The sequence below is a fragment of the Alexandromys fortis genome, unplaced genomic scaffold, assembly GCF_014885135.2.
Source record: "Alexandromys fortis isolate MF-2015 unplaced genomic scaffold, M_Fortis_MF-2015_v1.1 scaffold_140, whole genome shotgun sequence".
Classification (NCBI taxonomy): Eukaryota; Metazoa; Chordata; class Mammalia; order Rodentia; family Cricetidae; genus Alexandromys; species Alexandromys fortis.
This window is the reverse complement of record NW_026068048.1, coordinates 82977-110390: the sequence shown is the minus strand read 5'-3', so window position 1 is coordinate 110390 and position 27414 is coordinate 82977. Positions and strand designations below refer to the sequence as shown.

General features: G+C 49.9%; 1 protein-coding gene across 3 annotated transcripts; it reads left to right on the top strand.

Moving 5' to 3' along the window:
• The first annotated feature begins 489 nt into the window (after positions 1-489).
• Positions 490-26558, top strand: Supt5h (SPT5 homolog, DSIF elongation factor subunit). Of its 3 annotated transcripts, none has more exons than XM_050119051.1 (30): positions 490-2258; positions 2499-2582; positions 8937-9099; positions 9783-9848; positions 10391-10402; positions 10814-10883; positions 11001-11069; positions 11164-11229; positions 11426-11456; positions 11774-11842; positions 13649-13900; positions 15799-15888; positions 15986-16056; positions 17134-17239; positions 17384-17477; positions 17568-17704; positions 19180-19335; positions 19437-19583; positions 20456-20602; positions 20691-20816; positions 21657-21741; positions 21984-22094; positions 22168-22270; positions 22376-22503; positions 22589-22694; positions 23045-23203; positions 23308-23476; positions 23574-23777; positions 25993-26088; positions 26172-26558. In XM_050119051.1, exons 2-30 carry the CDS (start codon positions 2508-2510, stop codon positions 26316-26318), a joined length of 3255 nt encoding a protein of 1084 aa, XP_049975008.1. In that variant the 5' UTR covers positions 490-2258; positions 2499-2507; the 3' UTR covers positions 26319-26558. The 3 variants fall into 3 exon arrangements, with proteins under 3 accessions (XP_049975008.1, XP_049975012.1, XP_049975011.1); XM_050119054.1 differs by lacking the exon at positions 490-2258 and adding an exon at positions 2275-2392; XM_050119055.1 differs by lacking the exon at positions 10391-10402.
• Positions 26559-27414: the final 856 nt, after the last annotated feature.

Genomic DNA, 27414 nt, shown 5'->3' with positions numbered 1-27414 from the left:
CTATATAATGAGTTCAAAGCCAGCCAGAACCACATGAGACTTTGTCTTTTTAAAACAAGCCATCCATTTTTGTTTTGGATTTGTTTGTTTGTTTGTCTGTTTTAGGATTTACTTATTTATTAAGTATACAGTGGTCTGTTTGCCTATGTCCTTGCAGGCCAGAAGAGGGCAGCAGATTTCAGTACAGATGGTTGTGAGCCACCACGTGGTTGCTGGGAATTGAACTCAGGACCTTTGGAAGTGTAGCCAGTGCTCTTAACCTCTGAGCCATCTCTCCAGCCCTGGTCTTGGTTTTTCGAGACAGGGTTTCTCTGTAGCTTTGGAGCCTGTCCTGGAACTAGCTCTGTAGACCAGGCTGGCCTCAAACTCACAGAGATCCTCCTGCCTCTGCCTCCCAAGTGCTGGGATTAAAGGGGTGCGCCACCACCACCCTGCAAGTCAACAATTTTTTATAAAGGAAAGAAAACCACACAGTGGAAGGCCCCAGGTAAAGTGCATATTCTGGGTTCAGGCAGACACCGCCCCATTTCCACCTCCCGTGCTCCCTTCCCAGTTGGCCTCCAGCCTCAGCCGTATGCACCCACTAATCTGCTTTCCCTGTGAATAGCTTAGTTTTGCTTGCTGGGGAATTTTGTCTGAATGGGATCACAGGCTCTGCTAGATCCAGCTCCCTGGCTCTTTCACTGGTGTTGGAAATTAATAAGTGTTTCTCGGTAGTTTTGTGTAATTTTTGTCTCCCCCTCTCCCATTTAGTTGTTTGAAGAAAGGGTCTCCTTTTTTTCATCCAGGTCACCTGGAACTTCAGATTCTCCTCCCTCAGTGCCAAGTGCTAGGATTATAGGTGGGTACCACTACTTCTAGCTGAAGCATGGGACTTGTTTATTGTGTTTATATGTGTGTGTTGGGGGAGAGTACGTGCGTGCGTGCCTTAACATGGACGTGGAGGTCAGAAGACAACTAGATCAAACTCGAATTCTCAGGTTTGGCAGCAAGATCCTTTAATCTGATGGGCCATAGAGATGGACCAAATGTGTCATTATTATTTATTTCTCTTTTTTCTTTCTTCATATTTTATGTTGTTCGAATATTCAGTCTGCGTGAATTCCTGTCCACTACATGAATGCAGTGCCTCCAGAGGCCAGAAGAGGGTGCTAGATTCCGTGAGACTGGAATTACAGATGGTTGTGAGCTGTGAGTGCGGGGTAATGGAAGCCAGGCCCTGTCCAGGGCAGCCGGGGTTCTGACAGTTGAGTCACGTCTCCAGTTTCAGGGCTTTTGCTTTTGGTTACAACAGGTCTCACTCTGACCCCGGCTGTCCTAGAACTGCGTGGACTTGCTTGTTTTGTGCGCTCCACACACTTTCTCTCAACCTTCCATCTTGTGTCTATATTAAGGTGTTTTTAATAACGGGGTAAAGTGGCGCACACGTTTAATTCCAGCCTCGGGGAGGCAGGAGCAGAAGTGAGCTGATATCTGTGAGTTGGAGATCATCCAGGCTACACAGTGAGGCCCTGTCTCCTTCTCTCTTTTTCTTTTTTAAATTTTGTATATCTGGGCCTGTTTGTATGCCTGCAGGCCAGGAGAGGGCACCAGATCTCATTATAGATGGGTTGGGAGCCACCATGTGGTTGCTGGGAATTGAACTCAGGACCTCTGGAAGGTCAGCCAGAGTGCTCTTAACCACTGTTATCTCTCCAGCCCGAGGCCCTGTCTTTAATAAAACGTGCTGCACTGCTGGGCAGTGGTGGTGCAACCTATAATCCCAGCACCCGAACTCCGTGAGTTCGAGGGAAGCCCAGCTGGTCTACAGAGCTAGTTCCAGGACAGGCCCCAAAGCTACAGAGAAACCCTGTCTCGAAAAACCAAAAGAAAAAAAAAACCATGCTGTACTAAAGTGGCAATTTTTTTTTCCATTTTGTTTTTTCGAGACAGGATTTCGCTGTGTAGCTCTGGCCGTCCTGGAACGACCTCTAGTAGACCAGGCTGGCCTTGAATTCACGCCGAGTGCTGGGATTAAAAGAGAACGCCACCACCGCCCGGTCTTTTTTACCTTCTTAAGATGGCGGCTCTCAAAATCCGTTTAAGCCACTTTAGCCACTTTCAAGATGGCGGCCCCCCAAGGTCTTCCTCGGGGCAGGTTCCGAGGAATCTCGCGTTAGGCGAGGCTAACGCGCCAGCTCTCGCGCGAGAGCACGTCAGCCCAACTAGGCGTTGTGTGAGCCGCTGCTGGCGCGGAAGCTTCAGGTGTAAAGTGATCGGTAAGCGGGTTTGCCGAGGTGTAGGCCTTTAGGCTGCCGGGACCGGCTGGCGACCCGACCGGAGCCAGAGGCGCATGTGTTAGCTGGCGTGGGCAGAGCTCGGGGTCGCGATCGCCAGAACCGGGCTGCAGGAAGTGCGCCGGGGCATTTTCTTCTCCAGTGGAACTTACAGGGATACTGAGGCTCGGGGTGAAGCTCCGGCTTCTGGGATGCGCTGAGGCCGCTGTTTTTCCTCTGCAGTTGCTGAAGATGTCGGACAGCGAAGACAGCAACTTCTCCGAGGAGGAGGACAGCGAGCGCAGCAGCGAGGCGGAGGAGGCCGAGGTCAGTGATTTGGATTCCAGGGGGAGACGTTGCGTCTGGGGACGGGGACAGGGCAGAGAGGCCTCCCGCGGGAGCCCAGGACTCGGAACGCCCGGGGGTTTTCAGATCGTCGGGAGAGATGGGCGAGCAGGCAACTCAGAGTGGAGCAGAGGGACAGGCTCTGGAAGGTGGGGGTGCGCCAGGGTCACTGACACAGTAGGTGATGTGTTCAGACTTCATTGGCTTTTTAGCATCATGTGCCCGATTTGTTTCATTTTGCTTGTTATTATTTGCGGTGCTAGCATTGAGTCCAGGGCTTTAGTCATGTTAGGTAGACATTCTGTCGTCGAGTTACAGTTTTGACTATTAGTATTTTTTATGTTTTTGTTTTTAGGTGTGCCCAGTTCTCCCAGAAGTGTATTTGTATTGCCTACTGTGTGCCAGGCATAATTCTTGGTCCTTGGGCTCCAGTTAACAGATTTTAAAGTATAAATAAACAACCGATGAGCGAACACGTATTTGCTAATGGGAATGAATGTAGCCAATGAATAGAAGATACAAAATCTGAAACTTGTTGAGCCCCTATGTGCCACAAATGGAAATTTCCACACTTGACTTAATGTGACAGGTCAAAGTCAAAACCCTGGCGCACTAAAAATACTGTATTAAATTTCTGTGTAAGATACTTACGAAATGTGTGAATGAATTCATGTCATAGTGGTGCTGGGGATAGAATGTGGGGCTTTGTACACACTAACTATGAGCTCTACCATTGAAGTGTGCACTTCCCTTAAATTTAGCTCTCTGTGTGTGTGTGTGTGTGTGTGTGTGTGTGTGTGTGTGTTCCCAAGAAGCAGAGTTTTTTGGGCTAGGCCCCAAGTTAATTTCTTAAATGAGTCATCAGTGCTTTCAAAGATTTCACCATACACAATATAAAAGCTCTGTGAGGAAGGAGCTAGGGCTCCAGTGTCATTACCATCATCAGGCTTCAGCCGCCACACAGTAACCTGAAGCTATGTCCCTGTCCCCTGCGTTAGTGGGAAACAGAAGGGATTGACAGCATGGAGCTTGGGGCGGTCTTTACAGCATCTCTGCTCATAAGTGGCCATCGCCTTCTGTTCCAGGAGAGGGGATGACCCCTGGCCTCAGCATGCTCGGCAGCTGCTCTGCTCCTCAGCAGTGTTTCTCTCCGGCCTGCTCTGTGCATACTTGGGTTCTCTTGAGTACTGGGATGCATTGGTTGCCTTGACTTCATGGCAGAGTTTGGAAAAGCAAAGATGTTATGGATCTGTGTCTTGGAGGGTTTAGGACTATGGGTTTCCATTGATGTACCCTCTTCCTTACATGGTCTGCTTGTCCTAGGTATTTAATTGCTAGTCTGTGTGCCTTTGGGGGCGGTCCTCTTCTCCCAGGCAGGCATTCATCCATGGTGATGTAGGGCAGGTGGTGTGGGGGGGGACGGGACTAGCCTTTGTAGTGACTCATGGCTTTCGGTCACTGCTGGCACTTGTAGCCTGGTGGTAATGAGACCAGGGTCCCTGGCTCCTTCTTTGCAGAGGTTTGTCACTGGGCATCGGTCAGACTCATGAGTCATCTGCTGGCTGGTTGTTGACACCAAGCAGGAGGTGTGAGGAGCTGCTGGAGCCTGGGCCAGATGTTGTCCTGTATTCTGTAGATAGGTAGGTTGTCGGGCAAACCTGCTGCTTGCTGTGAAGGAAATCAACGGACTTCCCATTCTCATCCCCTTCATTCATTCAGCAAGGCTAGTTTGGGTGGTGGCTCATGGCCTCCCTTCCTGAGCCAAGTCCCCAGCAGAGATGGTTTTATAGACACACAGTACATACAGTCACTGCAGGGGTGCTGACTGCAGTGTAAGAGTGTGGTAGACTCAGAACTGTAGCTGTGCCGTGCTACCCACCAGGCTCCTGCGTTCTTTGGTGTCTGAGTGTTTCACTGTATGGTCCGAGACCTCCTGGGAATAAGCCATTCCAGTCTATGCTTACAATTTCAGATTGTTCCTGAAAACAAAACAGAACACAAATCAAAGACTGGTCCAGCCCCAGGGAACACAGCCATATACAGGAGCCCTTACCTCAGGAAGGAAGGCTCCAGAAGACGACACAATGAAAGATGGCTTGAAACAGACCTGTAAAGCTTGGCTTTTTTTTTTCCTTTGAGACAGAGTTCTCTGTGTAACAGTCCTATCTGTCCTGGAACTCACTTTGTAGACCAGGCTGGCCTCGAACTCAGAGATCCACTGCCTCTGCCTCCCAAGTGCCGGAATTAAAGGCGTGCGCCACCATCACCTGGCAAAACTGAGCTTTTTAAAAGGTGAGATGTAAGCCTTTGGCACACACCTTTAGTCCTGGTGCTTGGGAGTTAGTGGCAGATGGATCCCTGTGAGTTCAAGGGCAGCCTGGTCTACAGAGTAAGTACCAAGAATAGCCAGAGTTATTCCACAGAGAAACAAGCTTTGTCTTGAAAAACAAAACAAAGCAAAACAACAACAACAACAAAAGGAATAAAACGTGAGATATTGGACTGGTGAGGTAGTTCTTACCGCCAAGTTCAAGGACCTGTGTTGGAGTCCTAGGATCCTCGTGGTGAAACAACTGACTCGTGAAGGTTGCACCATACACGAGCCCACATACAAAACACATGTGTAAAAAACTGCAGTGTGAGATGTTGTGGCCTAGTCAGTATCAATATTAAGGAAATCCATTGTTTCCTCTCAGTGTTTTTATTTTAAGACAGGGCCTCATCTGTGTCTCTGGCTGCCTTGGAACTGGCTATGTAGGCCTGGCCAATTGGCAATGGACTCTCTGAGATCCATCTGCCTCCTGAGTGCTGAGACTAAAGGTGGGCACCACCACACCTGGGTCAGTGATTTTTATTTTTTTAAGATTTATCTATTTTTATTTTATGAGTAGTTTGCCTGCCTGTATAGTTGTGCACCACAAGTGTGTCAGCAGAGATCAAAAGAAGGCATTGGATCCCCTAGAACTAGAGTTATGAATACCCCAAACCAACATGTGGGTGCTGGAAATTGAACTCAGGACCTATGGAAGAGCAACCAGCTCTCTTAAACTCTGAGCTATTTCTCCAGCATCCTATTAGCTACTTTTCTATTTAACACACAATGTTTCTTTATTCTTTGGCAGGGTCACACGTATATACATTGTATCTTTTTAACCCCCTTTCTTGAGACAGGGTTGCATTTTGTAGCCCTGATTGGCCTGAAACTCAGAATGCCACCTCTGCCTCTCTAATTTTGGACTCTTAAGGCATGCTCGACCACTAGACCATTAATAATGGATCTCCTGTCCCTGCTGGGATTAAAGGCGTGGGCCACCACCGCCTGGCTGTAATGGATCTTGATTATGTTTACTTCCAACCCCTTTCTCCTTTTCTGCCCCTCCAATGTGTCCCCAACTTTGTTATTTTTTTAAATCCACTGAATTCAATTAGTGCTGCCTTCATTACATACACAACCTTCTAACAGTGTTACCCTCAAGAAAAATGACTCCTCTCCCAGCCCCCGTTAATTGCCAGTAGCTCCTCCTCATCTAACCTCGTGAGTCCTTCCCTCATTGGTGATAAAATTGTTAGCTGACTTGAACTTGTGCTCTGAGTTCACGAAGGCAGTGGCCACATCATAACTAAGAGACAGCCTTTCCTGATACTCCTCTGGAGTAGCCATCCTCTGGCTCTTACATTCTGCCTCCCTCTCCTTGTACTCCCTGAGCCTTCTGGGGTTGATGTAAATGTCTTTAGGACGGAACACTCAGCAGTCAAGGGTGCCCCACTGTGGCCTAGATTCAAGTTCTGGGTTAGTTGCTGGTTTCCCAGCACTTAAGGTGGTTCAGGGGCACTTTCAGGTAGAATGAGGATAAGGCAGCCCTGGTGCTGTAGGGCTTGTGTTACTTCTCTTGCAGCTTTGCAGCTCTGAGCCTGATTGGAACACGGGGTGTCCTTTTGGTGCCTTGGTGTCTTTTTCTTTTATTTCCATTTTTGGTTAAGTTTTCTTTTTCTTCTTTCTCTCTCTCTCTCTTTCTTTCTCTCTTTCTATTTTATATACTTGCTCTGTATATATACCATATATACCTGCATGCCAGAAGAGGGCACCAGATCTCATTATAGATGGTTGTGAGCCACCGTGTGCTGGGAATTGAACTCATGGCCTTTGGAAGAGCAGCCAGTGCTCTTAAACCCTGAGCCATCTCTTCAGCCTGGTGCCTCAGTGTTTTGACCATTGAATTTCTCTTTAAGATTGTGGAGCCTAGGTATTGCAGGGGAAGACTCAGTAGACTGCAGCAGTATCTTGTAGAGTCTCACTCCCCTGACTGGCCTGGAATTTAGTATGTAGACCAGACTGGCCTTGAACTCATAGAGATCAACTTGCTTCTGCTTCCTAAGAGCAAGGATTAAATACATGCACCACCATGCCCAGCATGTATGCATATACATATATATATATAAAATGTTTATATGTATGCCTATATACATATTTGTTTTTAATTTACTTGTCTCTTTTAAGATTTATTTATTATGTATGCAGTGTTCTGCCTGCATGTCTACCTACATGTAACAGATCTCATTACAGATGGTTGTGAGCCACCATGTGGTTGCTGTGAATTGAACTCAGCACCTCTGGAAGAGCAAATGCTCTTAACCTCTGAGCCATCTCTTCAGCCCAACTTATTGTCTCTTTAAGCTATTTAGAAATAATTAAGTAAATTTAAAGAAACAACTAGGCTGGAGAGATGGCTCAGTGGTTAAGAGCATTTGCTCATCCAGAGGACCTGGGTTTGGTTCTCAGCGTCCTGGTCAGGTAGTTCATAGCTACCAGTAACTCTGGTTTCCGTGGATCTTACACCTTCCGAAGGCACCTGCAAATATCTGGCAGTTACTCACACAAGCATGAGGAGTTCATGCATACACACACACACACACACAATTATAAGCAGATTAAGATAAAAACAAATATACAAAAATCCTGGATAACCAGGTTGTAGCAATGTGGAGATGGAGGAAAGCTTGAGGTGGTGAGTTAAAGAATGATGCTCGGGCAGTAGAGTTTCTGTGGATCTGTTTGTGACTGGTACAGGAACAGTGCTGTGAGATATTTGTACACTGTGATGGATGTACTGATTGGTGTAATAAAAAGCTGAGTGGCCAATAGCTAGGCAGGAGGTATAGGTGGGACTTCCAAGGCGAGAAAGGAAGAGAAGATGAATCTAGGTGCAAGAGAGACGTGGAATGAGTCAGACATACACAGAATGGGAAAGAGGTCACTATAAATGGGTTAATTAAGTTAGAAGAGCTAGTGGGACAACCTAAGCTAAGACTGAGCTTTCGTAATAAGTCTCTGTGTGGTTGTTTGTGAGCTGGTGGCCCAAAGAAACATCTGTTTATAGAACAGGCATTAGAAACCTGGGAGTGGGGAGTGACAACGCTCCAGAGAAAGCCAAGGCAAGGATCCAGTGTTGAAGGGCAGCATGGTGGCCTAGACTTGGGATGGGGAGGGATTGGACCAGTGACATTCACAGGCAGAAAGGGTCAGAATCTGGTGCCTTCAGGGAGCTGGAGCCAGCATAGCTCTGGGGACAGCACTGTGGTCACAATGGGATGTGGCTACTGTTGGCCTGGCATATCCAGAGAATATTAGGGAGGCAACCCAGAGGCTGCTGCTTGTGGGTAGTGGGCTCTGTTTCTGGGAAAAAGTGGAGACGTAGAGGCATTGGGGGCATCAGCAGCAGATATGGGAGCTGAGGTAATGCAAGGCAAGTGGCCCAGTAAGAGAGGTGTGGGAGGAAGGAGAATCATGGCCCTAGACAGAGCACTAGGTCCAGCTAAAGCTGCTTTTAAGAAGTGAGTGGAAGCCAGGTGTGGCTTATACCTATAGTGCACTGCTTGGGAAACAGAGAGGAGGATGCCACAAGTTCAAGACTAGCTTAGACTTAGTTCCAAGGCAGTCTGCATTACCAGAAGTAGCACATTGACCTTTAGATTCGTGGTAGAGGAAGTGCAAGGGAAGCACTGGAGACAGCCATTGCTGAATATTAAGCACCTGAAACAGATCCAGGAGGCAGGAGCAGGACTCTTACAGGAAGCATGGAGATGAGGGCTAAGAACCCAGTCAACAAGGGCATTAAGGGACTCCACTTAATGGCCCTCGGGACAAGGGATCTAGTAAAGGTATTGGCTCCCAGGAGTTGGTTGGGTGGCTGGAACATGGCCGACCTGTCACTTGAGTTAGGACAGTAACCAGAGGCCTGGTCAGATTGGGACTGTGGGGGCAGTTTGGACGTCTGTCTGTGACATTGACATAAGGGTTTCTGGATCTGGTGCTCCAACTCTGCTTGACCCCTATAGGCAGAGGATGAACGACGGAGTGCAGCAGGCAGTGAAAAGGAGGAGGAGCCTGAGGAAGAGGAGGAGGAGGAAGAAGAGGAATACGATGAGGAAGAGGAGGAGGAAGATGATGACCGGCCCCCGAAGAAACCACGCCATGGAGGCTTCATTTTGGATGAGGCTGGTATGTCATAGGGCCTGGAAGTATGGAGCAAGCTTGAAGAGTACACAAGACATAAGGTAGTCTGGCTCTAGTTTGTGTTTGTGTACATGCATGTGATGGAGTGGGGATTGACTCTTCCACATCATTACCCTTTGCTGAGCCACCCCTAGACCCTCACTGGTAGATTCTGTATCCACTGAGCCATACTCTCAGAGACAGAATCTTGTTAAATTGCTCAGGCTGGCCTTGAACTGATAGTGTATCCTAAGTTGGTTTTGAACTTGCAATTTTCTGCTTAGCCTCTCATGTAGTTGGGGTGACTGGCCTATACCATGGGGCCTGATACAGATTGCTGGGGTTACAGCATTCTGTGCCAGCTCTGGTCGTAATTTTTTAGAAGGAATATGTGTGGTTGGTGTGGAGTGGAGGAAATGGCTTTTAGAGTTAGGTGGATCCATGTCGTACCTCCACGCTATACTGGTTTGTGGTATGACCTCTTGTATGTTCCTTTCTGAGCCTCTGTTCAGGTCTGTGGATTTCTGAGGCTTGTCTCCCAGAGTGAATGTTACAATCTTGGAGCTGTTCTGCTCACAGAACTCCTCCTGCCTCTGTCTCCCGAGTGCTGGGATTAAAGGTATGCGCCACCACTGCCTGGCTTGAGGTCACCTTCTACCCCTGCTGACCGCCTGGCTTTTCCATTTCAGATGTAGATGATGAGTATGAGGATGAGGACCAGTGGGAAGATGGAGCGGAAGACATCCTGGAGAAAGGTGTGTGTGGGACCTGCCTGCAAGACCATTTTGGGTGCGGGTTGTGCCTGGGAGGGTGTCTTTTAAGCCCTTCCCCATACCCCATGCCCTGCAACCACCCCAATCCTCACTCTCTTCACCTTGCTTCTTTCTGTCCTTGCCAGAGAGACGGCTCCCCAAACCTTTTTCCTTTTAGGCCCATGAGTGGGGGCAGGGACGGGACTATTGGGTGGGTGATGGTGTGGGGAGAATATTCTGGGTATCCCTTTTGTGGGTGTAGGGTGGGTGGACTCTGTCCCACAATACCCCCCACTTGCTGGGCCAGTGCCCCTTCCCTGTTATTTTCCGTTCTGTGCGCCTCATACATTTCGGCTTCTCCCCACCCACCTGGTGCCTGGCCTTTACTTTTGTTTTTTGACCTTCCTGTGTCCCTCCCTCCGCCCCACCCCATTGGTTGATTTTGCTGCTATAATTTGGCTCATACTTTGTCTACCCTGCACACCACCACCACCACCACCACCACCACCACCACTACCACCACCTTCTCCTCTTCCTCCAAGTAGAAGAGATTGAAGGTAAGAACTGGGCAAGTGTGGTTTGTGGCTCTTCTCCCATATCCTATGTGGCCCTGGGGCTGTCACTCACATGGGTGCAGGGATAGGCAGTCTTGGGTGTCTGACCCTAGGAAGCCTACACATGTCTGTGTCCATAAGCCAAGATGTAGTTAGTACAGGCGGGAGTATGATGTCGGGGAGCCCAGGCCGTGCTTAGATGGTGACTGTGAGGGGGAGAACTGACGGATGCTCCCTAGCAACTGGACCACCCCTGAGCACATGTGATGAGAAGTGGGAGTTGAGTAGGACAGAGGATGGGGACCATGGTGGGGGTATCCTCAGCCAGATGTCTCCTTGCCCCAGGGCCAGGTCTGGGCCCTGGACTCCCCAAGCCCATTTCCCGCCTGACTTTCCCCGCGCCTCTGTTTCCAGCCTCCAACATTGATAATGTTGTCCTGGATGAAGACCGCTCTGGGGCTCGTCGTCTGCAGAATCTCTGGAGGTGAGCAAGCGAGGAGACCTGGGTGGGAGCCAGCTTCCTAGGACAGATGTGGGGCAGGTCGGCCTGCCCTCCCGTCTTCCACTTTCTTTCATGTCTGCTTTCCCCCTCATACCTCAGGGACCAGAGAGAAGAAGAACTGGGCGAGTATTATATGAAGAAATATGCAAAATCATCTGTGGGAGAGACGTAAGTGCCTGGTGGGCGCAGGCAGCCCTGGGTGGAAAGCTGATGTGGCCTGGTGGGGTGACAGCATTCCTTCCCAACACTGTTCTCCCTCTAGGGTCTATGGAGGGTCTGATGAGCTCTCAGACGACATCACCCAGCAGCAGCTGCTCCCAGGAGTCAAGTAAGAGAGTGGGAGAAGGGTAGAAGTCCAGTGGTGGGAATCCCATATGGGATCCAGACGTACACAAGGGTGGGGGAAGGAAGACCCCTGTGTGCAGTTGATGAGAGTGGGGCCCTGGGCTGGAGGGGAAGATGGTGTGGATCGTGTCTTACTGAGGAGACTTGGTAACCTGTCTTCATTTTCCTGTGCTGTGTAGGGACCCCAACCTGTGGACTGTCAAGTGTAAGGTGTGTGTTCTAGCCTTGGGCTGCTGTAAGGGAGAACCATTTATCTTCTCTGGATCTTCTTGGGAAGCGAGTCTCTTGGTCCCTCTGTAGCTGCCTCTCTATGCCCCTTTTCCTGTCTGTCTCTCTCCACCCCACTTTTTGCTTCCTTCTTCCCTCTTCTACTCTCATCCCCCTTAGTGTCTTTTCCTCGCAGCCCATCTCTCTCCTGCTTCACCTTCCTGCCCTCTACCTGCCCCTGCCCCTTTTGTTTTCTGCCAGTTTTCTTGTGTCCTGCTCTCTTCCTCTTCAGGTCTCCAAATCCACACCTCTCTTTCCAGATTGGGGAGGAACGAGCCACAGCAATTTCCTTGATGCGCAAATTCATCGCTTACCAGTTCACAGACACAGTAAGTAAGGTGTGGGCAGACTGCTGTGTAGGAGCAGGGCTAAGCCAGGTGCAAGACGTTTATAGACACTAAGTACCCTAGGGTAAGCAGAGCAGTGAGCAAGCGGGCAGATGAGCTAGAACAGAATAAGACCGCTTTGCCTACCTGGGACTTTGTTTTTTGTTGGTGGTGTTTGTTTTTAGCTGGAAAGTCAGCTGTGGGTGATGGTAACTGAACTCTTGCCCAAAAGCTAACTGAACGTTAGCTTTTAATGACTTGAGCCATTCTCCAGCTCTTGTTTTGGGGTGTGTGTATATATGCATGTGCAGTATTGTCGTGTCTGTGTGTTCACCTGTTGCATGGGTGCACACACCTGTGCATTCGTGACGAAGCCAGAGAGACTATCACATACCTTCCTATTGGTCACTGCCTTGTTCTCTTGAGATAGGGTCTCCCTAAATCTGGAGTTCCTTTTTTATTTTGTTTTTGTTTTTTGGGGGGTAGGTTGGCTGGCTGGCAAACCCCAGAGATCTTCCTGTCTCATTTCATATCTCCCTACCCCCTGACTTTTGTTCTAAATGTTATTTATTTTTAAATTTATATGCATGTGTGTGCATCTGCTTGTCTATGTATGCACCATGTGGGTACAGTGCTTACACAGGTCAGAGCTAGATGTGTAGGAGGTTGTGAGTCACTGAGAACTGAACCCAGGTCCTCTACAAGAGCATTCAATGCTCTTAACTGCTGAGCCATCTCTCCAGCCCACTCCTCCCCCTCGACTTTTTACATGTTGCTGGGGATCCAAATTCAGGCCCTTGTGCTTGTGAAGCAAATGCTCTTAATGAGTGAACTGTCTCTAGTGCTCTCTGTGTGTAAGTGTGTAAATTAAAACCTTTTGTCAGGGCTAGGGAGATGTCTCATTAGTTAAGAATGTACATTGTTCTTGCAGAGGACTAGAATTTGATTCCTAGTCTTCATATAAGGCAGCTCACAATCACACAACTGCTTATAACTCTGGGAGATCTGATACTTCTCAGACCTCTTCAGACACATACACAGATACCCATGTATACAAAAATAATCATATCTTTTGTTTTATTTAATTTGTTTACTGTTTTTGGTTTTGGTTTTTTTGAGACAGGGTTTCTGTGTCACAGTCCTGGCTGTCCTGGAACTTTCTTCGTAGACCAGGCTGACCTCAAACTCACAGAGATCCACCTGCCTCTGCCTCACAAGTTGGGGGGGGGGGCGGCGGTGACTAAAAGTCATGCATTACCACTGCCTGACCAAAATTTTTATTTATTTATGGTAGCCCCAAAATATTAGCACTTGGGAGACTATAGCAGGAGGATTAGGCCAGGCAGTGGTGATGCACACCTTTAATCCCAGCACTCGGGAGGCAGAGACAGGAGGATCTCTGTGAGTCCACAGAGTGATTTCCAGAACAGCCAGGCTACACAGAGGAGAAACCCTCTCTCGAAAAACCAAAAAGAAAAAGAAAGAAAAGAAAGCTAGCATCACTAGCGGCCACTCCCCATTCCTACTTAGCCCCTCACTATTTTTTCATGGTCGCACTGTGCTTTGCAGTGTAGTTAAACAATAACATAATCAGTCCCTTGCCAGACATGCTAGTATTAAAGAGGTGGAGGCAGGGAACAAGAATTTTAGGCCAGCTTGGAACAAAACTTGAGTCATTTTTAAAGCTTCCGTTGTGGTTGCTGTGACCATCCCAGTGTCCATGCTACTGTGGTGGTGTGCTTCTGTAGACTCACCTGGAGGGCCAGAGTCCTGACTGTTGCTAGCCGTGTTTCCCACCTCTGTCTCCAGCCCCTGCAGATTAAGTCAGTGGTTGCTCCAGAGCACGTGAAGGGCTACATCTACGTGGAGGCCTACAAGCAAACACATGTGAAGCAGGCCATTGAGGGTGTGGGCAACCTGCGGCTTGGCTACTGGAACCAGCAGATGGTACCTATCAAGGAGATGACTGATGTGCTCAAGGTGGTGAAGGAGGTGGCCAACCTGAAGCCAAAGTCCTGGGTCCGCCTCAAGCGAGGCATCTACAAAGACGACATTGCTCAGGTGGGAGGCGATGGAGCAGCTGAGTGGGCCAGGTTTCTGTACACTGCCCTCTTTTCTTCCACCTCCCTTTCCAAGAGTCAAGAACAGCCTTCCCTCAGAGTAGGAAAACAAGGTGAGGGTTTAGCTCAAGGCACACAGGAGGTGGATACCTGTTGCTAGGCCAGTCAAAGGCAAGTTGAGTAAAGACCGAGGAAAGGGAGTGTTGATAAGCTGCGTGGAGTGTGAGGGAGAAGGCAGGCATGTGAGGTAGATGCCTGAACCTAGAGAGATGGCTCTGTGGTTAAGAATATCAGTTGTGCTTCTAGAGGGCCTGGGTTTGATTCCCAGCACTTCATGGTTCACAACCTTCTGTAATTCCAGTCCCTGGGGATCTCATGCCCTCTGAGGAGACCAGGACCAACATGATACAGGCACACATGGTGGGGGGATCCCCACCCTCCACATGCAAGATAAATAAAATCAAGATGTCTAGAGCAGGGAGTAAGAGATACAGAACTGAGTTTGGAGGTGACAGACCTTATAGTCCATTGTAGGTTCTTTTGTTTGTTTTGTTAAGACAGGGTTGCTCTGTGTAGCCTTGGCTGGCCTGAAACTTACTATATAGTCCAGGCTGACCTCAGACTCACAGAGATCTGCCTACCTCTGCCTCTGGAGTGCTGGGATTAAAGACTGTAACTTTGTCACTGGAGGGAGATGGGAGGGTTCTAGGGAATATAGTCCAATTTTTAAAAGTTCTTAGGCAATGGCAAGTGAACCTAGGGCCTTACACATTCTTGGCACATATTCTCCAGCTGAGCCACACACCATCCCCCACATTCATCCAGGCAAATGCTCTACTGCTTCTCCCAGCTGGGAGGTTGGGGTCTTAAAGTTCATAGCTGAGGGGATTGCGAGTGTGTAAGAATGAAGGAATTGAGAACGGCTGCCAGGGCTTCTAAACTGATAGTTGCCTGCTTTGCTTGCATGAGGCTGTGGGTTTGATCCCTTGCACTTGGGTGGTGGGTGGAATGGAAAAGAAAGGACTGGGGCTGTAGCTCAGTTGGTGTTGGTGGAGTGCTTGCCTAGAATGTAGGAGGCTCTGACTTCAGTTTTCAGTTCATGCCTATAATCCCGGGATTCAGGTGGTGTAGAGGAGGAGAGTCAAAAGCCCATGGTCATCCTCAGCTATTCAGCAAGTTTAAAGCCGTTCTTGGCTCTGTGAGACCCTGTCTTTATTCAGTACAGGGTTTCTCTGTGTAACAGCCCTGGCTGTCCTGGAGCTAGCTCTTATAGACCAGGCTGGCCTCGAACTCACAGAGATCTGCCTGCCTCTGCCTCCCAAGTGCTGGGAGTAAAGGCGTGCGCTGCCACCACCACCCAGCTAAGACCCTGTCTTTAAAGATAAGAAAATTACTTTAAAAAAAAAAATTTATTTATTTATTATGTATACAATATTCTGTCTACATGTGTGCCTGCAGGCCAGAAGAGGGCACCAGACCTCATTACAGATGGTTGTGAGCCACCATGTGGTTGCTGGGAATTGAACTCAGGACCTTTGAAAGAGCAGGCAATGCTCCTAACCACTGAGCCATCTCTCCAGCCCCCAAGAAAATTACTTTTGATTGTGGCCTGAGCAGAATCAAGTGGGAGGCTTTGGGAAAGAGGGGCACTTTGGAGAAAATGGCCATTAGGCTGTGGTCTTGTGTTTGTGGGACCTTTCATTTATCCAAGTGGGGAAGGCAGGTGGGTGGTGTATGTTCATTTCTAGTGCTAAGAAGTTTTGGACAGGACAGAGTTTGGGGGTTGTGAGCAAGCAGATCTCTTCCATGTCCTTCTCTGGCCGCTTTAGTGCCTTCCGTTCAGGTTGCTGGGGTCATTGCTGTCCAGCTGAGCCCTGCTGACCTGCTGCTTTCTCCCAGGTGGACTACGTTGAGCCCAGCCAGAACACCATCTCCCTCAAGATGATCCCACGCATCGACTATGACCGCATCAAAGCCCGCATGAGCTTGGTACTGCAAGCTGTGGTGCCTCTTGGGGGAACACTGTATCCTTGCTAGTGGCCAGCCCTCCCTTACCTCTCCCTTGTGTGGCCTTTGTTCTCCCCAGAAAGACTGGTTTGCCAAAAGGAAGAAGTTCAAGCGGCCTCCACAGAGGCTCTTTGATGCTGAGAAGATCAGGTGAGCATGCCGAGGGACCAGGCTTGGCTGTTGGTTGTGTGGCACAGCGTGCTTTGGTGGTCTCTTCAGGACAGTCCCCCTTGGGTGCATTGTGTGAACACTTAGTTGGGCTGCCTAGCCTCAGGCAGGTGCTTTCTATCTTGGACCTAAGTTTCCTCTGCTGCAGATTGGTTTCCTTTTCTTTTTTGGTCCTGAGGATTGAGTGGCAGGTCCCATGCGTACTAAGTAAGCACTCTGCCTCTGAGCCATATCCTAGTCTGTTGCATGTTACTAATAGTAATGAACTACCCCAGCCTCCATTGCTGTGCGTATGTGTTTGGGACTGACTGGGGTTCCTGGTGACAGGAAAAAGAGAGAGGGGACAGGAGTTTTTCTAGTCCTGCTCTGTAACCCGCTATGTTTGAGGCAGTCAGGCAGATTTTTGGTTAGGTGCTAGGATGGAACTTAGGGCATTGGGCATATTGTCCACATACTCCATCACTAGGCCATGCTCAGCAGAGGGCAGAGGGGGCCCTCGGTGCCCATCAGAGCACCCTGCTCCCTTTGCCCAGACTCCCTCTGTGGCAAAGATGGCAGAGGAAACAGACACTCAAACATTCCTCCATAGTGGATCCACCATCTTTCCATATTGGAGTCCTAAGCCAAGTGCTTGACCCCTGTATGCAGGGTGAGGGTCCCTAACAAGTCTGGTCTGGAGTTAGGGCCTAGGATTGGCTTCTGTCCACCTGCCTTGCTATCAGCCATCTTGAGTCCATCTTCCCTCAGGTAGAGAGTGAGGCCCTGCTTCTGATATCAGCGTCTGATGTCACAAGTGATGTCCCTTGCCCCTGCCCTTCAAGAGTAAAGCTTATTTCATCCGTGTTTCTGAGAACCTACTGTATGCCCAGCACTCACTGTCCAGCCGTTCTGCCCTGCTCTGTCGATCACTAAGGCAGGAGTTCCTTCATTTAGCTGACTTTTGGGTGTGAAAAGTCATTTAAGCCACCAGGGTTGTGTCCTGCAGAGTCCTGAACCCCTTTTCCATCCAGGAAAAGGCTTACACACCTCCTTACCAGTTCTGTCTCCTCTGAATCTCAGGTCTTTGGGGGGTGATGTTGCCTCTGATGGTGACTTCCTCATCTTCGAGGGGAACCGCTACAGCCGGAAGGGCTTCCTGTTCAAGAGCTTCGCCATGTCTGCTGTGGTGAGGCCCAGTGGGCAGTGCTCATGGGGCGGTGCAGCTCCTTTCCTCCTGGAGCCGTGCTCTCCAGTGATTTGTCCTGGGCAGGGGTGCTTGCTGTTGGTAACACTGACCCTGTCCATCCCTTCCCTTCACCCTGGCTATCAGATTACAGAGGGTGTGAAGCCCACCCTATCAGAACTGGAAAAGTTTGAAGATCAGCCTGAGGGTATCGACCTGGAGGTTGTGACTGAAGGCACAGGTATCTGGTTCTGGCCTCACGCCTGGCCAAGGAGGAGGGTGGTCCTGGAGACTGCTGCTCAGTCAGCCCTACACTGTTCTGTTCCCTCAGGGAAGGAGCGGGAGCACAATTTCCAGCCTGGGGACAATGTGGAGGTGTGCGAGGGTGAGCTCATCAACTTGCAAGGCAAGGTTCTCAGTGTGGACGGCAACAAGATTACCATAATGCCCAAGCATGAGGACCTCAAGGTAACACCACAGGGCTGGCCGTGTCTGGTCATGGCAGGTTGTGTAGGTCCAGACAGTGGTTTCTGTCATCATGGAGGACATGTCTGGATCTTTTTCTGTCTCCTTGTGCTAGCTGGCCTAGAAATTACAAGATCCTTCTGTCTCTGCCTCCTGAGTGCTGGGATTAAAGGTGTGTACCACCACTGCCTGGCCCGTTTTTGTTTCTTTGCGCTTTTACTTATTTTGTGTGTGTATATACAATAGCACATATGGAGATCGGAGTCTATTCCCTCATTCACCGGTCTTTACTTGGGATTGAACTCATGTTGGCAGATTTGGCTCAAGCTCCCTTACCATTGAATCATCTTGCTGATCCCCTTTGCCCTTCTTTTTTGAATCAGGGTCTCGTTCTGTAGCTTTCTAGCTCTGGCTGGACCAGAACTCACTCAATAGACAAGGCCAGTCTTTTAATTCACAGAAATCTGCCTACTTCTGTCACCCAAGTGATAGGATTAAAGGCATTTGCCATCATGCCCGGCCTCTTTTTACTTTAAAAAATTGAATTTAATCATTGTGTATGTATATGGAGGGCAGGGATAGAGCTCAGGTTGTCAGCCTTGGCTCCCTAATCCAGGCGGAGCCATCTCACTGGTTTTTTTTTTACTTTTTTAAGATTTATTTATTATGCATACAGTGTTCTGCCAGCATGTATGCCTGCAGGCCAGAAGACAGCACCATATCTCATTACAGATGGTTGTGAGCCACCATGTGTTTGCCGGGATTTGAACTGGGTCCTCTGAAAGAACACCCTGCTCTTAACCTCTGAGCCATCTCTCTAGCGCCCTCTTTTTACTTTTTGAGTCAGGGACTTGCTAAATTATCTAAGCCAGCCTTGAACCTGTGGTCTTCCTGCCTCATCCTCTCTAGTAGCTGACTGGCTTGTAATACTAGGTCCCCTTTATGGGATATTTCCTGATGTATTGTTTTAGGACTGACTTTAAGTCTGCTGTGGCTTGATGACATTGTCTGTGTTGGTTGTTTCTGAGGAGTAGCATGCCTGGGTCACATTGGGTTTAGGGTTTGACTATGGAGTAACCTAGGTCAATGCCTGCTGTCAGTCACAGAGGTGTGTGCCTGTGTATATGAGGAGCTATTGGTGCCAATATGCAGAGTCTTGGGCTAGGGAATGGCATCAAAATACTGGTCCAAGAGAGTTCCGTGTATTTGAGGACAAGCTACCTGTGAGTTCAGGCATATGCGTGTGTTTCATGGCCTAGTCCTCTCTGTGGTAAAGGGTTGTCCAGCTCAAAGTCCTGCCTGGGACAGCTATCTCTGGAGGACCAATGCAAGTGTCTCAGATAGGCTCAGGTTGGGTGGTGGGGAAGCTAAAGTGGGATGTCCAGCTCTTAGCTAAGACTGAGGTGATGCTAAAAGTGAGTAGGGCAGGTGACTCGTTTCTGTTACATACTCATTGTCCCCATGGCCAAATCTTCCAGGACATGCTTGAGTTCCCAGCTCAGGAACTTCGGAAGTACTTCAAGATGGGGGACCATGTAAAAGTGATTGCTGGCCGATTTGAGGGTGATACAGGTCTCATTGTGAGGGTGGAGGAGAACTTTGTCATTCTCTTCTCAGACCTCACCATGCATGAGGTAAGTGCCTGGAAGAACATCGCAGCATCATTGGTACAAGAGGAGACCCTGGTACGTAGTTCCCTGGGGCCTGCCTCACCCCTTCTGCTGTCTTTCTACAGTTGAAGGTACTTCCCCGGGACCTGCAGCTCTGCTCAGAGACAGCCTCAGGTGTGGATGTTGGGGGCCAGCATGAGTGGGGTGAGCTGGTGCAGCTGGATCCCCGCACCGTGGGTGTCATCGTGCGGCTAGAGCGAGAAACCTTCCAGGTGTGTCTTTATGATTCTATCCCAAGAGCCCCACCCCACATCCCAGGAGGTAGTAGTGTGGTGACCAAGCTGGGTTATAGACCTGGTAAGGCTCTCTGAAGCCTGTTTATGTAATGCTGGCAAGTGGCTTGTCATTTTTCCTGACTGCCTTAAGCTTCACACCTAGTTAGGTGGAGATCTACCTCATCAGTTGAGAAGTTGAATATGTGACCCAGAATTTGATGCTTTTGCAAAGATGTCATGCTACAGTTGCCACACCTCTGCCCTTCCCCATCCCCACCCCATGTGTGCATTAGCATAGTACCTAGGACCCTGAACCTGTCAGCTCTGTTGCTTCTGTACTGTATGACCCTGGCCTCCTGACTTGCCCTCTCAGGGCCACTGTAAGGTAGGAACTGTGATTGTGTTCCTCTCAGAGAGAAGTGTGTGAAGTGTTTAGCAGGGTGGGTAATCAGTGGACTCCTCACACCCCTGATGATCAATCAGGAAGATAGAGTCTCCTCCCAAAGAGCCTTTTGTTTCCCCTGTGTAGCTGAGGATGACCTTGAACTGCTCAACTCCTACTTCCACACTGAGTACCCGACTATAGTGTGCCCAGTTTATATGGTGTTGGGAGTCCAACACAACAGAGCTTCATGCAGGCTAAGCCAGCACTCGGAACTGAGCGACATCCCAACCCTCCAAAGGATCTTTTGGAATGATCTAGAATGTTTGGCTGACCTAGTACCTGACTTTGGTTGATGCTCTGACTTTGCTCCATGTGCAGTCAGGATGCTGCGTAGGGCTCAGGGTCTCAAGATTCTCTCCCAAGGAAGGGACATCTCACCTCACCACCTCATCCCCTTTCATCCTCTACTACCTCCCCCCCAAAGGTTCTGAACATGCATGGGAAAGTGGTGACCGTTAGGCACCAGGCCGTGACTCAGAAAAAGGACAACCGCTTCGCTGTGGCCCTGGACTCAGATCAGAACAATATCCATGTGAAGGACATTGTCAAGGTCATTGATGGCCCCCACTCAGTAAGTGTCAGCGCTGTTCTCTGGCTGAGTTGAAAAGAGTTGTGGTGGGGTTTGCCCTTCCCTCATGTGACTCCTCCCTTCTTCCCAGGGCCGAGAGGGGGAGATCCGCCATCTTTATCGCAGCTTTGCTTTCCTGCACTGCAAGAAGCTAGTAGAGAATGGCGGAATGTTTGTCTGTAAGGCACGGCACCTGGTGTTGGCCGGGGGCTCAAAGGTGAGAACATCAGGAGAAGCAAGACCAGGCTGGTGGGGACTAAGTAGTTGTCACTGCCAAGCCACTGCAGAAGGTGCACAAGGTTTCTCTGAGTCTCATTTGTCACTCACTTTGTGGGTTGCATGTTGGGTGGTAGACACCCTGAGGAACCTCCACCCTCCTGGATCCGAGGCTGCAGGGTGCAGGGGACAGAGAGGTGGCGGCAGGCTTTCCCTGTCAGGGCTTCCTTCCCTGAGTGCCCCTCTTCTCAGAAGTGATAGTACAGTGCACAGTGACAAGGGGGCTGCTGATGGTGTCACAGCAGGGATCAAGGTGAAGGACTACAGAGCCCCCATGTAACGTGGGGGCTGCCCTGGCCAGGCTTTGAGATAGGACTGGCAGGAAAGTTGTACAGAACCAGAGTCTGGAAAGGAAGCCTGAAGCAAGGTGTGCTAGCACAGGCCGGTAGGACCAGCACTGGGAAGGAGGCAGGAGGCAGCTGAGCTGAAGGTCAGTTTTGGCTACATAGGAAATGCAACGCCATCCTGAGCTATGCAAGACCTTGTCTCAAAAATAAAAGTAAAAAAGCAGACAAGATTTTTACCTGCAACTTGTGTTTTTATGTCAGACTCATTTTGGTTAAGGTGCACATCTTGATGAGGGGAGAGACAGGCCTCTTGTTGGAGAGGCCTATAGAGGCAGAGGGGTGGCACTTCCTCACCAGGAACTTTGTCCCTGGGAAAACGAAGGCTGGTTGATGGGCTGCCGCAAGTAGGATCTAACCTAGTCATTGTGGGGAGGGGGCTTGAGGCCTTTCACCTCTATCTCCTGCCTGGCTGTTCACTTGTTATCCCTCCCTAGCCCCGGGATGTGACCAATTTAACTGTTGGTGGCTTCACTCCTATGAGCCCCCGGATCAGCAGCCCCATGCACCCCAGTGGTGAAGGTGAGATGGGGTCAGAGCTCAGAGATTAGCATGGGGACAGCCTTGAGTGTTCAGCTTGAAAGCCTTGTGGCCAGAGTGGAGTCAGAGGGCCCTAGAGCAAGGGAGTGGGTGGAGGAGGCCCCTAACCCTCTATGGGTGGTTGGAGCTGGAAGAAAGAAGTTTGAGGGTGTTCCAGCTGTGGGGACAGCATAAGAGGGAAAGGCATAATTCCTGGACCCTCACAACATTCTTCCATCCTACAGGCCAGCATGGTGGCTTTGGTAGTCCAGGTGGTGGCATGAGCAGGGGTCGAGGGCGAAGAGATAACGAGCTCATAGGCCAGACTGTGCGTATCTCCCAGGGACCCTATAAAGGTGAGCCATTGAGTGCGGGGAGGCAGGGGTTATGCTGGGGAGCCCACCCACCTGACTGCCTAACTCCTTCTAGGCTACATTGGTGTGGTGAAGGATGCCACGGAGTCCACAGCCCGAGTGGAGCTGCACTCAACCTGCCAGACTATCTCTGTAGACCGCCAGCGGCTCACCACGGTGTATGTCTGGGCTTAGGAAAGACAAGTGTGGGGTTGATGGCTGAGCCTAGGGAGGAGCGTGGGCATGCTAGGAATCCCACCCACTCCACTGTTCTGTGTCCACAGTGACTCCCAACGTCCAGGTGGCATGACCTCCACCTATGGACGGACACCCATGTATGGCTCTCAGACACCCATGTACGGCTCTGGTTCCCGAACACCCATGTATGGCTCCCAGACACCTTTGCAGGATGGTAAGTATGTCCACAATACTAGGGATGAAGCAGAGGGCTCAGCAGATAGGACAGAATACAGTTCATGCTTCTTTCCTTTATCCAGGGAGCCGTACTCCACATTATGGCTCGCAGACGCCCCTGCATGATGGTAGCCGCACTCCTGCTCAGAGTGGAGCCTGGGACCCCAACAACCCGAACACGCCTTCCAGGTGAGGGCCATTTTAGGATGGGCTGTGTTGGCCAGGGTGTAAGTGGTTGTATTTGAGTAGTGTGGTGACTGCTCCAGGCTGGGAATACACTGCCCTGTCCACATCATCAGCCTCAACGTGCAGTTACTCTGTGCCTGGAGACATTGCCAGGTGTGTGATCTGGAGCAGGCAGCCTTGTCCCTCTGCATCATCGACTCAGCTGTGGCATTGCCTTAGCATCAGGAAAGCCTTGTCTGGGGCTTCTGTCCGAATGGAGTTGCCTCGGTTGAGGATCCAGTGTGTAGTGCTGTTCTGCAGGCTTCCTCAGATTTGTTACGACCGTCATTCTCAACAGACTTCTGTCCCACCAGGGCTGAGGAGGAATACGAGTATGCCTTTGACGACGAGCCCACCCCATCCCCACAGGCATATGGGGGAACCCCGAATCCCCAAACACCCGGCTACCCAGACCCATCATCCCCCCAGGTCAATCCACAGTACAACCCGCAGACACCAGGGACGCCAGCCATGTGAGTCCACCAGGGCTGAGCCTGAAAAGCCCTGCACACAGCTGCCCACCGCCCTGCCTCCTACCCTTTCTGTCGGTACCAACACCCCTTTCTTCTGTCTACAGGTACAACACAGACCAGTTCTCCCCCTACGCTGCCCCTTCTCCTCAGGGGTCCTACCAGCCCAGCCCCAGTCCCCAGAGCTACCACCAAGTGGCACCAAGCCCAGCAGGCTATCAGAACACCCATTCCCCGGCCAGCTACCACCCCACACCTTCACCAATGGCCTATCAGGTAAGCTATGTCACAGAAGGCTGTGGACTTCAATGGGCCTCACTTGGAATGGCCAGGCCCAGTGACTGTTCAGACACTGATTCCTGTCTTCCTTCAGGCCAGTCCCAGCCCCAGCCCGGTTGGCTACAGTCCGATGACCCCTGGAGCACCTTCTCCTGGAGGCTACAACCCACATACGCCAGGCTCAGGCATTGAGCAGAACTCCAGTGACTGGGTGACCACTGATATCCAGGTGAAGGTGCGAGACACCTATCTGGACACACAAGTAGTGGGACAGACGGGTGTCATCCGCAGTGTCACGGTAAGTAGGATCCTAGGAGGTGGGCAAAGTTCCCCAACTATATACTTACTTATTTTTGTCTGTGGTGGTATGGATGGAATCCTAGGCCTCATACGTGCTAGGCTAGTGAGCTATATCCCCAACTTATTTGTTTATAGTTTTAGTTTTAACTTTGCGACTATAACGTTTGGTATGCTGTGATGGACAGACAGATATGGAAGGCTGGGTGAATGTGAATCCAGGGGATGGGTAGTTTTGCCTCATGTGCTAACAGCTCAGGCCTGGGCACCTAGCACACCTGAGCGTAGGGACTTTGGAAAGGTGGACTCAGTAGTGTGCCAAGTGGCTCAGTGAGTTCCCACTCTTTGCACACCCACCCCTGTCTTCCATCCACTCTCGTCTGGCTAGTCCTTCAGCCTTCAGAAAGCAGTTGTTGTCTGAGAGTGTGTTAGGGGTCTGAGGAGGTCTTCATGTTACCCACCTGTTGCCTCAAAGTTGAGCATCAACCCTAGCTTGGGTAACAAAGTCTGTATTTGGGGCTGGAGGTGTTCAGTGCATTCTTACAGGGGGAAACACCTGCGTTCTTTTCCTCGGAAGTCCAACTTTCTGTAGAAAGGCTTAAACCCTGTTAACCCTCCAGTAGATGTTCTGATAGGATTGATCAAACACCATGATCAATGCAGCCCTATACCCTGTCCTCACAGACCTCACCTTGTGTTGGGGTAGAGAGATATGTGCCCAGAGTGGGCAGAATGGCATGAGAAGCTTAGAAGGCTTGAGGAGCAGGGGGAACTGATTTCCCAACTTTGGGAATCGAGGAGGACTTTCTGGAGGAGACATTGAAGATGTGAGACCTGAAGGGTGAATATGAGTAAATCAGGAACTGGACTTGGTGGCACACACCTTTAATCCCAGTTCTTGGGAGGCAGAGGCAGGCAGATCTCTGATTTTGAGGTCAGCCTGGTGTACAGATTGAGTTCCAGGACAGCCAAGGCTATACAGAGGAAACCCTGTCTCAAAATACAAAACAAAACAAAAAACCAAAAGTAAGCCAAGCAAAGCATGTGCATAGCCTCCAGGGAAGCTGAAGTGTACTCATTGTGGCCAGACTAGAAATGCCCAGGTGGGCTGGGTAGTAGTGGTGCACACCTTTAGTCCCAGGTTCAGGGCCAGAACTACACAGAGAAACCCTGTCTGGAAAACAACAAAAAAGGAAAACCCAGGGGGAGGGAAGTTGAGCAGTGAGGCTGGGCTAGATGACAGAGCAGACTGAGCAGCTATGACTGTCCAGAGGGCACTGAGGAGCCATGCAGAGTGGTAGGACCGGATCTATGATGTGCACTTGCTTCTCCATGTTGGAGTATGGCAGGCCAGTAGGGAAGGGAGGAGGAAGGCAAGTGACTGAATGGCAGGGTTCAGAGCAGGAGGGTGGTGACCATGACCAGGAACTTGGTTCAAGTCAGGGCTGATCCCGAGACCAGGGTTCTAGAGATGAGACTAGTTTGGGACATGTAGAGTCAAATGTTTTGGAAGTTATCTCTTTTTATGCTTGTTTTTCAAGACAGGGTTTCTCTGTGTGACCTTGACTGTCCAGGAAATCACTCACAGATCTCTGCCTACCTCTGTCTTCTGAGTGCAAGGCATGCACTGTCATATTTTAAATTTTCTCTGTTTTGATCCAATTTTGTGTTTTTGGTATTTCAAGACAGGGTTTCTCTGTAGCTTTGGAGCCTGTCGGAACTATCTCTAGTAGATCAGAGGCAGATGTATCTCTATGATACATCTGCCTCTGCCTCCTGAGTGCTGGGATTAATTAAAGGTGTGCACCACCACCACCTAGCTTGTTTGTTTTTTGAGACAAGGTCTCACTATATAGCCATTGGTGACACACACCTTTAATCCCAGCACTGGGGGAGGGGGGGGCAGAGGCAGGTGGATCTCTATGAGTTCAAAGCCAGTCTGGCTACACAGAGGAACCCTCTCTCTGGGAGAAAATAAAACAAACAAACAAAAGATAGTCCAGGCTGGCCTGGAATCCAGAGAGATCCTCTTGCCTCTGGCTCATCTCCGAGGATTTGGGATTAAGGTATGTGCTACAACACCTGGCTCTCTTTTGACCTGATTTAGCAGCATTTTAGTGGTTCCCTTAGTCACCTTACCTGCTCACCCTCATAGTTTGTGGTGCCTGGAGGGTGGGCTCCTAAGAGCAGTGAGCAGGCTATCCTTCCCTCTGTAGGGAGGCATGTGCTCCGTGTACCTGAAAGATAGTGAGAAGGTGGTCAGCATTTCCAGTGAGCACCTGGAGCCCATCACCCCCACCAAGAACAACAAGGTAGGGTGGGGCCTTTGGGAGGGTACTGGAGGGGGGGGGGCATGGCAGCTGCTGGTGGACCTGACACTTACTGTTGCCTCTAGGTAAAAGTGATTCTGGGTGAGGACCGAGAGGCCACCGGGGTCCTACTGAGTATTGATGGTGAGGATGGCATCATCCGAATGGACCTAGAAGACCAGCAGATTAAGATCCTGAACCTCCGCTTCCTAGGGAAGCTCCTGGAGGCCTGAAGCCCAAGTGTGCAGTGCAAGCATGGAGCAAGCAGCCCACCCTCTGGCCTTGCTTGGCCCGGCATGGAACCCTGAGTCTGGAACAAGCCAGGGTGATCATTCTGTATTTTCTTTTCCTCCTTCCCCGATATTCTCTATACATCAGAGTAGAGTCTGAGAAAGGTTCCTACCTTCTTTCTGCTGCCCCAGCTTGCTTTTATATTCAGGTCTTTCAATAAAGAGAAGCTATCTGTTTGAAAAGTGTGTGTGTTTGTGGGAAGGGTTGTCTTGTTTAAGTGTGGTTATTAAGTTAGGGCAAATAGCTGGATTCCAAGTCTCAGTTTCCCCATCTAGGAAATAATGCCTCTAGGACTCCAAAGGGCTCTTCAGAGGATAGAGAAGACAGGAGAAAGAGGATTAGAGTTGGGCCTTGTGGTTCAGGCTGTCATCATCCAAGCTACTCAGAAGACTGGGGGAGGAGGGTCACCAAGTCATAGTCTACGTGGGTAAAGGTCCCATTGAGGACAACAGGTCCCCTTAGTGTAGCTGTTCTCAATCTGTGGTCCTGACCCTTTTGGGAGCGGGGGTTGAACAACCTATTCACAGGGGTCGAATATCAGATTCCCTGCATATCAGATATTTACATTATGACTCATAACCATCAGAGATACAGTTACGAAGTAGCACTGAAAATAATTTTATCACCACAACATGTATTAAATGTATTAAAGGTTACAGCATTAGGAAGGTTGAGAACCACTGCTTTGGTAGGGGGGACGGACTTCTATCTCAAAAAGTAAAAGAGCCGCATGGTAGTGGCTCATACCTTTAATCCTAGCACTTAGGAGGCAGATCTCTGAATTTGAGGCCAGCCTGGTCTACAGAGTTAATTCCAAGATAACTCCAAAGCTACACAGAAACCCTGTCTTTAAAAAAAAAGGAAAAGAGCAGGGCATGGTGGTGCACATCTTTGATCCCAGAACTCAGGAACTCAGGAGGCAAGTCTGTGATTTCGAGGCCATCCTGGTCTACATAGTGAGTTCAAGGACAGTCAGAGCTACGTAGAGAGACCCTGGGTGTGGGGTGGAGACCACAGGACTCAGAATGACTCAGCTGG